Source organism: Mus musculus, chromosome 7, assembly GCF_000001635.26.
Source record: "Mus musculus strain C57BL/6J chromosome 7, GRCm38.p6 C57BL/6J".
NCBI lineage: Eukaryota > Metazoa > Chordata > Mammalia > Rodentia > Muridae > Mus > Mus musculus.
In genome coordinates this window covers 120,528,294-120,547,050 of record NC_000073.6, presented here as the reverse complement: position 1 = coordinate 120,547,050, position 18,757 = coordinate 120,528,294, and the positions used below count along the sequence as shown (strand labels likewise).

The 18,757-nt window shown below is 39.0% G+C and overlaps 1 protein-coding gene across 3 annotated transcripts in view; it reads right to left on the bottom strand.

Moving 5' to 3' along the window:
• Window positions 1-2,158: 2,158 nt before the first annotated feature.
• Window positions 2,159-18,757, bottom strand: part of Abca16 (ATP-binding cassette, sub-family A (ABC1), member 16) — a 135,246-nt gene continuing 118,647 nt past the window's right edge. The window contains exons 23-30 of one of the 3 annotated variants that reach the window (XM_006507683.2): window positions 13,251-13,438; window positions 12,172-12,297; window positions 11,748-11,942; window positions 6,845-7,032; window positions 6,307-6,477; window positions 5,751-5,941; window positions 2,981-3,054; window positions 2,159-2,394 (exon numbers count right to left, since the gene is read on the bottom strand). In XM_006507683.2, the coding sequence (XP_006507746.1) occupies window positions 2,254-2,394; window positions 2,981-3,054; window positions 5,751-5,941; window positions 6,307-6,477; window positions 6,845-7,032; window positions 11,748-11,942; window positions 12,172-12,297; window positions 13,251-13,438 (1,274 nt within the window). In that variant the 3' untranslated portion in view covers window positions 2,159-2,253. The remainder of the gene's footprint in view (window positions 2,395-2,980; window positions 3,055-5,750; window positions 5,942-6,306; window positions 6,478-6,844; window positions 7,033-11,747; window positions 11,943-12,171; window positions 12,298-13,250; window positions 13,439-18,757) is intronic. The other 2 variants (NM_001278943.1, NM_001278944.1) reach the window with 2 other exon arrangements.

Genomic DNA, 18,757 nt, shown 5'->3' with positions numbered 1-18,757 from the left:
TAAGAAAGAAACATGCTCCACTATGTTCATAGCAGCCTTATTTATAATATCTAGAAGCTGGAAAGAACCCAGATGCCCCTTAACAGAGGAATGGATACAAAAAAATGTGGTACATTTACACAATGGAGTACTACTCAGCTATTAAAAAGAATGATTTTATGAAATTCCTAGGCAAATGGTTGGACCTGGAGGGCATTATCCTGAGTGAGGTAACCCAATCACAAAAGAACTCAAATGATATGTACTCACTGATAAGTGGATATTAGCCCAGAAACTTAGAATACCCAAGATATAAATTACAATTTGCAAAACACATGAAACTCAAGAAGAACGAAGACCAAAGTGTGGACATTTTGCCCCTTCTTAAAATTGGAAACAAAAAACCTATGGAAGGAGTTACAGAGACAAAGTTTGGAGCTGAGACAAAAGGATGGACCATCTAGAGACTGCCATATCCATGGATCCATCCCATAATCAGCCTTCAAACGCTGACACCATTGCATACACTAGCAAGATTTTGCTGAAAGGACCCTGATATAGCTCTCTCTTGTGACGCTATTCTTGGGTCTAGCAAACACAGAAGTGGATGCTCACAGTCAGCTATTGGATGGATCACAGGGCCCTCAATGGAGGAGCTAGAGAAAGTACCCAAGGAGCTAAAGGGATCTGCAACCCTATAGGTGGAACAACATTATGAACTAACCAGTACCCTGGAGCTCTTGACTCTAGCTGCATATGTATCAAAAGATGGCCTAGCCGGCCATCACTGGAAAGAGAGGCCATTGGACTTGCAAACTTTATATGCCCCAGTACAGGGGAATGCCAGGGCCAAATAGTGGGAGTGGGTGGGTAGGGGAGTGGGGGGGATGGTATGGGGGACTTTTGGGATAGCATTGGAAATGTAAATGAGGAAAATACCTAATAAAAAAAAGTTGTGTTTGTGTATGAGCCTGTGTGAGTGTATATGTGTGTACTTTCTGGTTATTTTTTTGTGGCATAGCCTCTCCCTGAACTTGGGGCTTACATTTTCTTGGCAAGACTGAAAGTCAGCAAACCCCAAAAATGTTCTTGCCTCTACTCCTCTTGGATATAGGGTTACAGGTATTTATGGGATACCCAACCTTGTTATGTATGTTTTGGATTGTAACTCTGTTCCTTATTATTGTACAGCAAGTGGCCTTAACTACTAGGCCATCACTCTAGCCTCTAACTTCTATTATTACTACTTTTTAGTTGCACACCAGTGTTTATTGCATAATTTTTCACAACTGCTAAGTAACCAAATCAATGAAGGTGTCCAAAAAGAGAAAGGGATACCAGGAAAATGTGGTTATATATATATATATATATATATATATATATATATATATATATATATATATGTGTGTGTGTGTGTGTGTGTGTGTGTGTGTGTGTATGTATATGTATATGTATATGTATATGTATATGTATATGTATATGTATATGGGAATATTTCTCAGCCACCAAGAAAAATGAGGTTAAATTATTTGCAAGAAAATGAACACATGCAAAAAATCATATTAAGCAAATTAAGCCAGTCTCAGAGAGACAAATATAGTTTCTCATTTTGAGATCCTAGGCTTTCCATGGTCAAATAAAACCATGTGTGTGTTTGTGTGTGTGTATATAAAATGACAGCAGAAGGCACCCACAGGAGCAAAGGGAACAAACAAGAGTGAGAAAGGACAAGCAAAGAGGAGCTCAAGTGGGAGGAATGCTCAAATGTAAAATTATGACTATACGAAGAATAAAAAGTAAATAAATTAAAATGTCAAACCAATAGTCCCAAACAAAACTAATGGCTTACTTTCTACTGATTAATATGCTTTCTCTAGATGACCCCACTCCATTCTCTGAACTCATAGAGGTAGAAAGTGTCAGTCCTGGTCAACAGCAGGAAACCTGGAGTTGAGAGAAAATAAGCAAAGCCCGGAGATAAAGAAGCTGTCGGCATCAGAGCTAAAGTCCGGCTCAGCTCACCACTAAGATTGGAAGAGACTTTCGGAGCTGTGCGTGGGAGGCAGAAGGAGAATAAAGAGCTAACTTTTACATTTAGAAGTAGAGCAAAGTGAATCTTCATAGTTCTGATCATCTGTTATTCACTTTATCTTTTAAAAGACGGCAAGCTATCCATTTCAGGGTTTTTATTTGTAGATGTATATATCTCGAGACTTCTATGTATTTGGTGCAGGCAGCAGACTGAGAAGGAGGGTCACTGGTTGGACTGCAAGCTTACTGCAGCTTTATTTCCTGATACGTTCTCATTTTATCAGTATTAGCGAAGGTCAGAAAGATTTGTTCAAGGGTTACTCGTTTGACAGAATAGTCTTCTAACTTGAACAGCACTTTAGCTTCCTCCAAAATTGCAAATACCTTAAAAACAAACAAACAAACAAACGAACAAACAAACACAAAGTTATCACATAGAATCTCTTGGTGACCCTTCCCTCACTTGACCTCCCCCAACCAGGACAAAAAGATAAAAAAAGCCACAAAACACAAGAGAAAATGACTGAAAAGCAGATTGGAAGCAGCTGTCTTGCCTGCTGCATCATTCTGTGTACACATACTTTTTAGACAGAAATTCTACATGTAGCCTAGGCTGGACTCAAACTGGATATTATCCTGTCCCAGTCTCCAGAGTCCAGGAACTGCAGGCCTGCCCATCCATGCCTACCTAACCATCACCATTCTCTTGTTGAACATGACATAACAATAGAATTTAGGGGTCAGAAGACTCAATTAAATTCAGGAGGCCTTGGGAAAGTAACAACATTTCTAATTCTCTTCTAATTAGATTCTCATTCCATATGCTTAAGTCCCAATATTTTCTTTCTTTCTTTCTTTCTTTCTTTCTTTCTTTCTTTCTTTCTTTCTTTCTTTCTTTCTTTCTTTTAGAACCAATATTTTCTATTTGTCCTCTATTAACACATTAGATTGACATGAATTTTGCAACCACCTTTCCCCAGTAGATTTCCTTGCTTGGAATATAGTAGCCAATAGTCCCATGAAATTCCTGGAATTTGATGTTACCTAAGAAGAGAAAGATTTTTGACAAGTGATTAATGGAGAGGATCATAGTTTCTTTGTAATAAATAATTAATAATAATAATAATAATGCAGTATTGCTTTATAGTTTTGGCTGACCTGAAACTTGCAATGCAGTCCAGGCTGCCCTGAATTTATGGCAATCAACTGTCTTTCATGTTCCAGAGTTACAGGTGTGCACTAGATACTACTATTTGGCAGTTTTTAAAAACTCCTATGTAGTTTCTATTTTAATGGCCCCCGCATATGCCAGAGAAAATATGTTAAATTAATACAAAGGATGATATAATCCTCAAGATTATAATTACTAACAGGGATGTCCTTAATTATCTCGATATATTTACTTCTTTATAAAATACTGCCTTATTACTTATAGTTTGAAAAACTGCAGAGAGTTGGCTAATTAAATCTGGTAAAAAAAAATCATAGCTTACATGACTATCTACAAAACCCAAGAGAAAGTGGGGAAGAGCCTCGAGGACATGGGCAACAGGGGAAAATTTCCTGAACAGAACAACAATGGCTTATGCTCTAAGATCAAGAATCGACAAATGGGACCTCATAAAATTACAAAGCTTCTGTAAGGCAAAGGACACTGTCAAGAGGACAAAAAGCAACCAACAGATTGGGAAAAGATCTTTACCAGTCCTACATCCAACAGAGGGCTAATATCCAATATATACAAAGTATTCAAGAAGTTAGATTCCAGAGAACCGAATAACCCTATTAAAAATGGGGTACAGAGCTAAACAAAGAATTCTCAGCCGAGGAATACCAAATGGCTCAGAAGCACCAATGCCCCAGTGTAGGGGAATTTCAGGGTGTGAAGGCAGGAGTGGGTGGGTTGGTGGGGGTTCACTCTCATAGAAGCAGGTGGAGGGAGGATGGGATAGGGAGTTTTTGGGGTGGGAGGAACTGGGAAAGGGGATAACATTTGAAATGTAAATAAAGAAAATATCTAATAAAAAGAAATAAACTTTCTCCTAGAAGTTGCCTTAGTCATAGTAATTTATCAGAGTGACGGAAAGTAACTAACATGTATAGCTTAGTGACTCACAGTAAGGTTAAATATAACCAACACCCAATACTCTAGATGTCATCTGTTTTGTGACCAACTAATTTTCTCTTCCTTAAAGGCAACCACTTTCTTGATTAAGCACCTATAGTTTCTATGGCTAAGCATCTCTTAGCTTTCTTTATTGTACTATTATTTAAGAACGGATTCTTAAATATAATTGCTTTGTTTTTAATTCATTGTTCTTTACACAAAGACATACATATACTACATATTCTTTTAATTTCTAGCTTTTAAAATATGTTGTAATATATAGCTTTTATCATTAGCTACACATCCAACAGAAGGCTAATATCCAAAGTATATGAAGAAATAAAAAAAAACCTAGATATCAAAACAAATAATGCAATTAAAAATGTGTATATATTTGAACAGAGAATCATTAAAAGAGGAAACTCAAATAGCTGAGAAACAAAGAAATGTTCAACATCCTTATCTATCAGGGAAATGCAAATCAAAACTATTTGAGATTCCATCTTATACCTGTTAGAATGACTATGATCAGAAACACAAGTGACAGCCCATGCTGGCTAGAATGTGGAGTAAGGGGAGCTCTAATCCATTGCTGGTGGGAGTGCAACCTTGTATAGGCACTACAGACATCAGTGTGGAAATCAGTATGGCAGTTCCTCAGAAAACTGGGAATCGATCTATCTCAAGATCCAGGTGTATACCCAAAGGACACTTCATCTTATCACAAGGACACTTGCATAACCACATTTGTGGCTGTTCTATTTATAATAGCTAGTAATTGGAAACAATCTAGATGTCCCTGAACTGAAGAATGGATAAAGAAAATGTGGTACATTTATACAATGAAGTGTTATACATTTATACATGATAAATAGTTATCATGAAATTTGTAGGCAAATGGATGGAATTAGAAAACATCATCTTGAATGAGGTAACCCAGATTCAGAAAGATATAAAATATGGTCCATATTCACTTATTTATAGATATTTGTCATATAATAATAATAACAATATAACAACAACAACTCAACTATAATTTGTACACCCAGAGAGGTCAGGTACAGCTGAAGGTACTAAGACATGGAAAAGGAAATAGAATAAATTTTCTGGGTAGATTGGGTGCTGGGAGGGGGCAGGAGTGTCAGGATCAGGTGGAGAGAGAGAGGGAAGATGGAGTTGAGGAAGGGGGTGTGGGGAGAGACAGCTATAATTGAAGGGCATTTGAGGTCTGGTAACCATAGAAATTTCCTTAAATATATGAAGGTGATTCTAATGAAATATCCAAAGTGAGAGGGACTGAGTCCAGATTGGCCATTTCTTGTCACCAAACAAAGCTTCTATAACCATGTTTGGGTTATAGTATATTGGGTTCTTGGTCAAAGGGATCACACAGAAATTCCCAAACAACACAGGCTGTTGCTAAGACAATAGGTTGCTCTTCACAAACTGACAGTAAGGTTCCAGTGTTGAAGACAAACTTTACACAACTCATAGAAATTCATAGAAATTATTAAAATGAGCTTAGTAGAAGGGTTCAATAAATATGAGCAATTCAATGAGAAGTATAATTGAAAACATGTAGCATAATAGTAAACATGACTTAACAGTGATGAATCAACCACACCTATGTTACCTGGGAAAGTTACTTTAATGAAATTTTTGAACTCTTCTACTTTATCTTCATCCTTAGCAATATTGATTCTTACTGTTAGAGTGTATACATGACCAAACCTCTTTCTGACATGCTGGGGGGTGCCTAGGCATGTAAACCTCCCTTTCACCATGATGGCCAGCCTAGTACACAGGGCCTCACATTCTTCCATTCTGGGAGGAAAAAAGAAGATATGTCTTAGGAGACTCAGGGAATACATTCAAACGACTAGGGTTGGGAGTCTTAGAACTGGAAGCCTTGGCATTACAGAGAGTCACCACTAAAATCATATTTGGAAAGAGGACATTTGGAAATTTAAAGCAGTACATACCCAAATCCTCACTGAATTAGCTAGCTAGTATTTTCTCTCAGTTGATTGTATCAGTCAACTGAGCTCTCATGTAGCAGGTTCACCCACAGTTGCTTCTCTGTAGCTCCTATGTTTAGGAAAGTTTACTGACTCAGTCCTGGCAGAAATTAATTTCATCCTATACCCTTGTAGCTTCTAGTTTCCAGCCAAGCTTTCAATGGCTCTTACCTGTGGGAAGTTATGATGATAGCTTTACCAGTCTTACAGATCCATGTAATTGTTTCCCAGAGCAGATGCTGAGCTACTGGGTCCATGCCAATAGATGGTTCATCCAGGAAGACAACTGAAGACTTTCCCATTAGGGCGATAGCAGTGCTTAGCCTACGTTTGCTTCCAGCACTTCATAATGTGAAGAAGAAAGAGTAATAGATGTCGTTAACTCATAGGATTGTTTATACATTCAGGTTACTGGATAAGACTCAAAATAGATTATTCAAGTGTGTGTGTGTGTGTGTGTGTGTGATTTCCAAGGAGTTACAGAGATTCTTTTTTTAATGCAAAAATTGTTCAAATCTGCAAAAGGTTAACCCCCATCCAAGTTGCAAATGGGATATGTTGTTTCCCTGATGTCTGAGCTTGGCAGGGTGCTAAGTTATTTTAATCACTGCCTCCATGTGCCAGAGGTAGAGGAGGGCTTTGTGGGCATTCACTCTAAACAATAGAAGCACAGAATAGTACACTTAATAGCAATGATACAATGTCTCACCTGTACGTGTGGATAAACTGGTCAGCAATGGGTTCCAGGTGCACTGAATGCAGAAAGGCTTCCACATACTCATTAATGTCTTGCTCTAGGACGCCCCACAACCTAGCGTACATGACCAATGATTCCCGGCCTGTCATGTGGTTCAGCACAGATTCAGTCTGAGGACAGTAACCAATTCTTGACCTAATCTGAATTCAAAAGGGTAACTATGAACAGTAGATCCATGTCAGCTCTTCCACAGAATATAAATCTCATAGGGATGTGGTACAGCATGTGAGGCTGTTTAACTCATACTACTAAGAATGTTTGATACCCTACAATTCCCACTAGGAATGGGTTATTCTTCTTCCTTTAGCATTTTTATAGATGGAGTTCAGTGAAATAAAAGAAGGCATCAATATCACTAGGTGGAATTTCAACATATATGTATTGTAAATTACTACTATGTGTCTTTGTCTGTTAGAAGAAGTTGCCTATTCAAACACTTGATTGAATGTTTAAGAGACTAGCTATATTAATATCCCAATTAAAGTATTTTGTTTACATGAAAGGTCAGCTAATCTCTGCCAGATCAGCTCTCTCACAGACAGGAATTATAAGCTACCTGTACACTTATAAACTATATAGAAGTATATATTTTTATGTATTTAGCCAAGTTAATGCCGAAAGAATTAAGGCAACTTATCACTTCATGAGTAATGTAGAGTAAAATTTACAGTGTGAATTCAGCCTTCTCAAATGCCAGTTAAAATACTTAAATTTTGTTGAAGGAATATAGCAGAATTAACACTCTCCTAATGCATCATTAATAATGTTCAGGATATAATCTAAAATTAATTGGCAAAAGATGTATGCAAATTAACCACACTTCAGTGAACACAGTAGAAACTGGGGCTCAACCACAATACTGGAATAATCAGAAGCAAATTTTAATGAAACTCTTAAAACTATCCTTAAATGCGGATAATGAAAAAAACTTGTTTTTCAGATAAGTAAGGAAACACCACAGAAAATAAAACCACAATAAAGAAACAAATGAAAATTCCTGAGCTAAAACTTATGTTTGGGGGTCTGGGGAGGTGGCATAGTTGGTAACATGCTTTGCATCCAAGCCTGAAGGCTGATGTTCAGATCCTTGCCTTCTCATAAAAAGCTGGGCCTGGCAGTAGTGGAAAGAGGTAGATCAGGAGGGCTTGCTGGCCAGGAAGCCTAGTCAACTGGTGAACGTCAGCTTCAGTGAGAGACTTTGTCTCAGTGAGAGATGTTGCCCTCTGGCCTCTCCAAACACAAAGGTGTGCATGTGTACCCACTATTCATACATATGAACATGAACATACAAATAAAATAATTGAGTCAGGAATAAAAAAGAAATCAATCAAGTAAAATTAACATGAAGTTGAATGTAATTTGAAGATAAAAGAATAAACTAGTCAGTATGTATATGTGCACGATCATTCAAACAGAAAATATATAGGAAAATGAAGAGAAACACAGGACCTCTGGGGTGCCAGATCTAAGGGATGAGCATATGTAGAAACAGACTCATGAGGGGAGCAGGAGGAACATGCAAATGTGTACTCTGTTTTGAGTATCTCTGTGATGGGAGCCATGTTGTCTCTCCTGGGAAAGGTGCATGTTTGTTCTGTAAGTGACTTCCTTGAGGCAAGGCTCCTTGGAGTCTTTCTCCCACTTGGTGAGGACCAGTGGGGATGATAACCAGAATATCTGTGTCGATCCTTTGGAGATGGAGCCATGATTCCTGCCTATTTAAAAGGTTAAGTAAAGACACGAACGATCAAGACCTTTAAAGAAGATCCCTTATTGGATGGTCTCAAAATTAATAGGAATATGCGAGGAAAATGGAGGGGGCTTGGCAGTGTCTACTACTTCTGAGGACCTAAGCATGCCAGTAGACTGAAGAGTTCAAAACTTACTTAGAGAAGCTAGGACCTAAGTGTCAACAGTAGAGAGTTCATTCTTAGGACTCGTTCACTCTAAGGATAAGTTAGTAAGTAAAATTTGCTATGCCCTTAAAAAAAAGTAAGTTGGGTAGGGTCATCTTTGCCTTAGGTAAGGGCTTTTACAAAAGAAAGAACAAAAGAGTGGATGGAGCAGTGTTAATTATTAGTCTCTGCTCTTTACAGGAAAGTTGTATAGGGCAGGACCATACTGTAAAACACAGACAGATTATGGCAAAAAGACAACTTACAATGCATTGTGAGCATAGTGAATCAGGAGGTGATAAAACACAAAGGTTATAATCCTGTTAAAATTTTGGATTCTAATTGTCTTTTACTTTGAAGCTGCATGTCTGCTGCTGGCCTGTGCACAAACTAGATGTGCCTGGCTAAATATAATCATTTTGGCTTGCAATACAATACTTAAATCATTATGGCTTGCAGTATTCAGGTGTGCTTAGCTATGACATAATCGTTTGGCTTGTAATAGCTGGTCCTGAATGTGGAGTTTGCAGGTGGGCTGAGGGCATGAGAGTGGGAGAACCAGCAGCCTGGCCAGCTCAGATACCTCTCAGACGTTACCCCATCGATGAGCTGCTGGAGTGCATGAAGGAGCTGGCCCTATGGATTAAAAACTACAGGATCTCCATGACACAGGGCAACAACGGGATATCTGTGAGAGTTCCAGTGAGGTTCCAGTACCGATAGAGTGAGCGAGTAGCAGAACCCAGAGGCCTTGCCAGACCATCGAGTCATTGCGATGAACATTCGCAAGCAAGTAAGTATGGACCAAAGAGCATACTGTGAGACACACTGTGACACATTACAGCTTCCACTCGGAGCTCTCCTCCCTGTTGTGGGGGACTTTGCAAGAGGTGTGATGAGAGGGGAGAGGAGTGGGGTTGGGGTGCATTATGTGAAATTTAGAAAGAACCAATAACAAAGTGGTTTTTTGTTTGTTTTTTTTTTTTTAAATGGAGCCGTTTACATAGAGAGTGGGAAGGCTATAGGGGGTTAGGAGGACACTATTTCCTAAAACATGAATTAATCAGTGGATTATTTACTAGAGAAGGTCAGACTAGTCAATCAGTTTCCCCATGCTCAGGCAAGGAACAGCTCATCCCAAGACAGGTGAGCAGCTCACACCTGACAGCTTTGTTAAATCTAACACGATGTTGCCTAGGGGGTGGTGTGCAAAAACTGGAAGCATGATATGCATGAGGTGATGTTAAAAAAAAAGCCTTACAAAATGTCCTTAGCTATCATTTTTATCTTAGTTATCTTTTCAATAATGAAATGCTATCTAGAAAAAAAGAAATGTATAAAGAATACACGTGGACAACTTATAGGAAAGAAAATTGGTAGCTTTTAAATATTTCCTAGAGTTATATAATCTCACTCACAATATGAGAAAAACTGCTTAAGTGACATTTTAAAAAATGGAACACACCAAAAAAAAAAATAAATAAATTGACAGGGTGGATGAAATAACCTGTTGTTCTAAGTGTGGGGAAATAGACACCGTCATACATTGCCACTGTGCACACTCACACAGCTACCCAGGGGAAGCAATCTGGTAACTTTGAAAAGATAGTGTATGGTATACAACTATATTCCTAATAAAATAAAAATGGACCTTTGTAGTTGACTGTATATAAACAATGTCTGTAGCATGATAAAGTGAAGGAATGGAGCAGAGTTGGGTACAATAAGGACCGAGGGTCACTGGCTGTGCCACACATACACTGTTTTCATGTATGCCTTAAGTAGCAGATGCATTTGTTTAGTTTAGACTCTCTGCACTGCCCTAAGGTAAATGTGCTCTGGTTGCTATATGCTCTGGTTGCTATATGCTCTGGTTCTTAAAAGTTGGTCTGTCTTGGTTATCTACTGACATCCTAGGTGTTAACTCTTCAGTTTCCCCTGGTTGCATATGCAGCTTTCTTCAAACCTGTGTACATACTTTAAGCTTTTAACCCGGCTTCTCTATGCATCACTCCACTGTACCAGGCTTCAGGGAAACCCGCTAGATAGTTTACAGGTTGACTGCACCCAAAATCACCAGTCAATTTCTTTCGTGAAAGTTTATTTCTTATCAGGCTCAAAAGAAAAATAAATTAGCTAAAAATTCCCTCTAACTCACCAATTTTTTATGATTTCTTCTCCAATTCCTTTATTCAATATTTCAGTGTTGATAACCCACCAAATTAAGTCCATATTCTTTCTATTGTACATGTTCCTGATAGACTGTCTTATCCACTTTGACAATTTAAATTTCATCTGTACTTTGATAAATCCCAAATTCATATCACTTTACTATCATGTGTTCATACTCTTCAGTCTATATTCCTATTTAAATGTATCACTGATGCCTCAAGATCCAATACCCTCCAAACATACTCTCTCAAGATAGTTACTATCTTGGTGACTGGCACCTTCACTCTCATAAGTTCAACAAAGAAACCTGGGTCTCTCTCTCTCTCTCTCCCTCTCTCTCTCTCTCTCTCTCTCTTTTTCTCTCTCTTCTCTCCTCCTCCTCCTCCCTCCCTCCCTCCCTTCCTCCTTCTCTCCCTCCCTTCCTCCCTTCCTTCCTTCCTCTCTCTCTTTCTTTCAAACATACAAATAGAGTTGAATTCTTTCAATCCTTTTTTATTTCTTCTCATAACCATTTTTTTCTAATTAAGTATACTTCAAATTCTGTGTCAGAGCAGGTTATAGGTAATAGCTGTTCTCTCTGAGTCCAGCTGGATTTATTTACAAACATTTTGCTTCATGGGCAGGGATACTTTCCTTCTTTCAGATTCAATACAGCCTTGGAGTCTGTCAGTTCTGAGCTATGACGACCTACGTCTCAGGATTCTGAGCTTCCCTCCCCTGTTCTGTAACAATTTGCCTGGATAACTCCTCTATCAAGACAGGAAATCATTGGCTAAGAAGGGAAATACCTTTCTTGGGGTTCTAGTGACACTATTGCCATCAATAAACGCAATTCCGGAGGTGATAGTCTCTTCTCCGGTCAGCATTTTGAACGTAGTAGTTTTTCCTGCTCCGTTTAATCCAAGCAATCCAAAGCACTCCGACTTCTTGACTACAAGGGAGATATTTTTCACAGCCTTGACAACAGGACACTTAAAATAAATCTGAGAAAGTTAAAAAAAAAGGAAAACTCACAATGTACTGAGACACTGGTCATGGGTCAACCACAGCCATTACCTTAGGCTCCTAAAGTTAACAAACTGTGACAATTCCATGAAAGCACTCTCCCTTCCAGCCCTTTGTAGAACTGCAGTGAACCAGTACAGCCTTGGGTAAATTCCAGGTAGGGAAGATGCTTACACCCCAATGCAGCTAGCCAGTAAGTGACATTACCTTTGTAACTTCATTAAGGAGCAGTGGGGTGTTCTGTAACCTGAGCAGCAGTGTGAAGACTTTTCCTTTTTCTTTTTTTATGTCTTCATCTTCATCTTCTTTGGTTCTCTGATTAGATGGTATAGCCTATATTTTCAAGGCAAGGAGTAGTAACACATGTGAACAGTCTACAGAGAACTGGTTTAAGCGACCAGGTTTAAGAAAGCTAACCTGTGGGTATCATCTGAAGGATATGAGAAAAATACTTGAGCAGCTTCTAAGACATTTCTGCTTCCTGAATATGTATATGCAAACACACTTCTGGCTGGCTCTACTTTAGAAGAGTATGACAGTCGAGGAGAGTCAGACAGAATTCTATAAAACAATTGTTCTAAAAATTTTGTAAGAGCATGACTACTAAGAAACAGTGATTTCTAAACACAGGAGGGGATGTGTCCATACAAACACAATGGTTGAGGCAGCATGCACAAGGCATGCACAAGCTCAAGCAAGACAAAATTCCCAGCACGGATCAGGAAGGTGGACACAAAATCCCAAGGGTAGCTGAGGAGCTATTGGTAATTAATTGATAGCTGCTGGGAGACATCAATTTATTTAAAGGAATGAACCTTTTAAGGGTATGAACTCCAGTGTAAGGCTACAAATCCAAGAATATTTGGGCAGCAGAAATTGGACCCAGTGGGTTTAAAAAATAAGAAGAGGACACAAAGTTGGGTGGGTATGGAATAGGGGCTGGATCTAGGAGGAGCTGAGGGAAGGGAGGGAATATGATCAAAATACAGTGTATGAAATTCTCAAAGAATAAAAAACATGTTTCTATAGTTAGAGTGATCAGTATGTTCTTACTAGCATAAAGACAATTATTTCAGTTGTAGCTAACCAAGAACAGATTTGCTAGAGGATTCAAAATTTTGTACTAAACTCTAAGATGCTTATACCTCAAATGAGCCACAGATCTATTTTAGTGTAATCAAATAATATCTTCTTTAAAAAGTAATAGACGTGAGAAAATTCATATGATTTCTGACCAAACGGTTTGCTTTCTTTAAATTATATTTAAAGTGTAGTTAGTTACTTACATTCCTGCCTTTTCTGAGCTTATTGTAGAAATAAAAGATAATGTTTCGAAAGACAAAGCTCTTCAGACTACAGGAAACAGACTCCAGTGATAAAAGCAAGAGGAGAAAAACCAAGCCAATGGTAGCCAGTGTGATTAGAAACTTCCCAATCCCATGCTCTCCAAAGCCATACACGTTGTTCTGAGTGTCTGTGGATACAAGAGACACAGTCTCCTTACTTAAAAAACTGGTACAGTCCAGGTTAGGGAATTCCCAGGGGAGTCCCACCTGCTCAGAGGAGGGAGGATGGGGGAAGAATTATGGGAGGGGGTGAGTGAGAGGGGGATTGGGAATGGGATGTAAAATGAATAAGTAAAATAATAATAATAACAATAATAAATTATCTGAATTAAAAACAAACTGTCTTTGTTTATTGAGACATCTCAGTTGAGGCTGGCCTTTTTTGTACAGAAGAATAGATCCTTGTTTATTTAACCTTATGGACATAGTACTTGATCTTCATTGTTCTTCTTTCAATGACAGTGATCTCTGATTTGTAGAACAAATTTATAAATACACTTTACAGAATAACAATCTTCATTGGCAATGTACAAGTTGGGATCAAAGATTTACCCTAAACTATCTAAAATAATTGTATATGTGATTTTCCTTTTTTTAATTGGATATTTTATGTATTTACATTTCAAATGTTATCCCCTTTCCAGGTTTCCCCTCCAAAACCTCCCTCTCCCAAACCCCCTCCCCATTCTTCTATGAGGGTGCTTCCCCTCCCACCCACCTACTCCCATCGCACCTACTCCCTGGCATTCCCCTACACTTGATTTCAGACAACGAGCCATTGGTCCCCTCATGTTGGTGGTTGGTGGTTTAGTCCCCGGAGCTCTGGGGTTCTGGTTGGTTGATATTGTCATTCTTCCTATAGGGTTGGTTGCAAACCCCTTCAGCTCCTTCAGTCCTTTCTCTAACTCCTCCATTGGGGACTCTGTGTTCAGTCCAATGGTTGGCTGTGAGCATCCGCCTCTGTATTTGTCAGGCTCTGGCAGAGCCTCTCAGGAGACAGCTATATCAGGCTCCTGTCAGCAAGCACTTCTTGGCATTCACAATAGTGTCTGGGTTTGGTGTCTGTATATGGGATAGATCTCCAGGTGCGGCAGTCTCTGGATGGCCTTTCCTTCAGTCTCTGCTCCACACTTTGTCCCTGCAAGCCATTCTGGGTTAAGAAGTTGGAGATGAGTGGGTGGCCGCATCCCCCAACGGGGGCCATGCCTAACCTTTGGATATGGTCTCTATAGGTTCTCCGTCCCCTTTGTTGGGCATTTCAGCTAATTTTATCCCTATTGGGTCCTGGGGCTTCTTGCTTTCCAGGCATCTGGGACTATCTGGTGGCTACCCTGGCCCTCAACCTGCTCTGTAGTTGAGCCCTGACCTTCTTTCTTTCTCCAGAGTCCCAGGTTCACAGGCATTTAATTTTAAGTTAGAGTTAAGAAGTATAGGATTCAGCAAATAAGTAATCGTCTTGTTATCTTATTCAATCTTCCTTGATGTGGTTATTTATAGTTGTTATAAAAGTTGATTTTTTTAAAAACTGATTTTCCCTCTAGTTTTTCTGTTTTCCTTTTGGCACTGAGGACTGACCAGGGACCTAGAGGTGCTCTACCACCAAACTGAGCCTGACCCTTTTGCTAGTGTTCTATGGGAGACAATCTTACTATACATTCAATGAACATTTGACCTTATTTTCTGTGCAATTTTTCTCACCTCTTTTTTAAATTTATTTTAATTTTTATTACAAGAACTTTTTTATGGCTGAAGAGTCATTTTTCACTTTTAATTAAAATATAATTGCATCGCTTCCACCAACAGGAACATTTTTTTATTATTACATTATTTTCTTCATTTACATTTCAAATGCTATCCCCAAAGCTCCTTATACCCCCACCCAGTCCTGCTCCCCAACCCACCCACTCCTGCTTCCTGGCCCTGGCATTCCCCTGTACTGGGGCATATGATCTTCACAAGACCAAGGGCCTCTCCTCCCATTGATGGCCGACTAGGCCATCCTCTGCTACATACGCAACTAGAGACACAGCTCTGGGGTGGGGTGGGGGGTACTGGTTAGTTCATATTGTTGTTCCTCCTGTAGGGTTGCAGACCCCTTTAGCTTCTTGGGTACTTTCTCTAGCTCCTTCATTAGGGGCCCTGTTTTCCATCCAATAGATGACTGTGAGCATTCACTTCTGTATTTGCTAGGCATTGGCATAGACTCACAAGAGAGAGCTATGTTAGGGTCCTGTAAGCAAAATCTTTCTGGCATATGCAATAGTGTCTGGGTTTGGTGGTTGTATATGGGATGGATACCTGGGTGGGGCAGTCTCTGGATGGTCTTTCCTTCTGTCTTAGCTCTGAACTTTGTCTCTGTAATTCCTTCCATGGGTATTATGTTCCCTATTCTAAGAAGGAATGAAGTATCCACTTTGGTCTTCCTTCTTGAGTTTCATGTGTTTTGCAAATTGTATCTTGGATATTCTTAGTTTCTAGGCTAATATCTGCTTATCAGTGAGTGCATACCATGTGTGTTCTTTTCTGATTGGGTTACCTCACTCAGGATGATATCCTCCAGATGCATCCATTTGCCTAAGAATTTCATGAATTCAATATTTTTAATTGCTGAGTAGTACTCCTTAGTGTAAATGTACCACATTTTCTGTATCCATTCCTCTGTTGAGGGACATCTGGGTTCTTTATAATAGCCAGCTTCTGGCTATTATAAATAGGGCTGCTATGAACATAGTGGAGCACGTGTCCTTATTACAAGTTGGAACATCTTCTGAGTATATGCCCAGGAGAGGAATTGCTGGATCGTCCGGTAGTACTATGTCCAATTTTCTGAGGAATTGCCAGACTGATTTCCAGAGTGGTTGTACAAGTTTGCAATCCCACCAGCAATGGAGGAGTCTTACCCTTTCTCCGTATCCTTCTCTAGCATGTGCTGTTGCTTGAGTCTTTGATCTTAGCCATTCTGATTGGTGTAAGGTAGAATATCAGGGTTGTTTTTATTTACATTTCCCTGATGACTAAGGATGTTGAGCATTTCTTTAAGTGCTTTTTGGCCATTTGAGATTCTTCTGTTGAGAAATCTGTTTAGCTGTGTACCCCATTTTTTTTTAAATTGGGTTATTTGGTTTGTTGGTCTCTAACTTCTTGAGTTTTTTAATATATATTTTGAATATTAGCTCTATGTTAGATGTAGAGTTAGTAACGATCTTTTCATAATCTCTAGGCTGCCATTTTGTCCTACTGACAATGCCCTTTGCCTTACAGAAGCTTTTCAGTTTCATGAGGTCCCATTTAGCAATTATTGATTTTAAAGCCTGAGCCACTGGTGTTCTTTTCAGGAAATTCTCTCCTGTAATAATGTGTACAAGGCTATTTCCTACTTTCTTTTTTTTTATGGGATTTAGTGTATTTGGTTTTATGTTGAGGTCCTTGATCCACTTGGACTTGAATTTTGTGCAGGGTGATAAATATGGATCTATTTACATTCTTCTACATGCAGATATCTAGTTAAATCAGTACCATGTTGAAGATGCTTTCCTTTTTCCATTATACAGTTTTAGTTTCTTTGAAAAAAATCAGTTGTTTATAGGTGTGGGTTTATTTCTGGGTCTTCAATTAGATTCCATTGATCAACCTGTACCTGGTTCTGTACCAATATCACGTGGTTTTTATCACGATTGCTCTGTAGTAGCTTAGGGTCAGGTACGGTGATTCCTCCAGAAGTTCTTTTATTGTTCAGGTTTGTTTTGGTTATTCTGGATTCTTTGTTTTTCCATATAAAGCTGAGAATTGCTCTTTCAAGGTCTATAAAATTTTGATGAGAATTGCATTAATTCTGTAGATTGCTTTTGGTAAATGACCATTTTCACTATGTTAATCCTACCAATTCATGAGCATGGAAGGACTTTGCATCTTCTGATATCTCCCTAATTTCTTTCATCAGTTACTTGAAGTTCTTGTCATATAGGTCTTTCACTTGCTTGTTTAGAGTTACACCAAGATACTTTATATTATTCATGGCTATTGTAAAGGGTATTGTTTCCCTAATTTTTTTCTCATCGAGTTTATAGTTTTTATCAGGGAGGGCTACTGATTTCTTTGAGTCCACCAAGGTGACATCACAATTTTGAATATCTTACATCCCAAATGCAAGGGCAACCACATTTGTAAATAAACTTTATTAAAGCTCAAATCAGACATTGAACCCCACACAATAGTAGTGAGGGACTTCAACACTATACTCTCATTAATGGAGAGGTCATTGAAACAGTAATTAAATAGAGACACAATGAAACTAACAGATGTTATGAACCGATATCTATGTAATGGTTTGTATAAACTTGGCCCAGGGAGTGGCACTATTAGGAGGTGTGGCCTTGTTGGAGTAGGTGTGCCACTGTGGTCATGGGCTTAAGACCCTCATTCTAGCTGCCTGGAAGTCAGTCTTCCACTAACAGCCTTTAGATGAAGATGTAGAACTCTTAGCTCCTACTGCACCATGCCTGCCTAGATGCTGCTATGTTCCTACCTTGATGATAATGGACTGTATCTCTTGAGAGGCTCAACCAGAGCCTGACAAATACAGAGGCAGATGCTTGTAACCAACCATTGGGTTGAGCATGGGGTGCTCAATTGAGGAGCTTGATAAAGGACAAAAGAGCTGAAGGGGTTTGCAATCCATAGGAAGAACAACAATATCAACCAACCAGACCCTTCTAGAGCTTTCAAGAACTAACTCACCAACCAAAGAGTATACATGGAAGGGACTCATGGCTCCAGCTGTATATGTAGCAGAGGATGGCCTTGTTGGGCACCAATGGGAGGAGAGGCCCTTGGTCCTGTGAAGGCTTGATGCTCCAGTATATGGGAATGCCAGGGCGGTGAGGCAGGAGTGAGTGAGTGAGTGGGAGGGGAAGCACCCTCATAGAAGCAGGGGGAGGGGGGTGGGATGGGGGTTTCTGGAGGGGAAACTGGGAAAGGGGATAACATTTGAAATGTAAATAAATAAAATATCCAATAAAAAAGAAAGAAAAAAAACAATAAAGGAATAGAGGAGAGTGGACAACTCCCAGATTCCCAGCTCAAAGGATCCTAAAACATCTTGAGAAGTATTTGCTGACTCACATACTTTTGTTGCTGTTTATCTGGTTAATTTAAATATTGTTTATTCTCTTCCTTCCCCTTATTCATCTCAAAGTTTAATGTTTTACTGAGTTGAGAATTTTCACTTCTTCCTTAGTTCTCATTTATTTGTATATTCCTTTCATAAAATGAATTATTTCCTGAGTTCCATGATCATGACTGCTTTTCTTATTCATACTTGTATAGGGCTTCTGTAAGTATTTTCTACAGTGATGTTTGCTGGGGCATGAGTTCCTTTAGTTTGTGTTTACTTGAGAAGGTTTTCAATCTCTATTGATTGTAAAAGTTAACTTTGATAGAGTAAATTT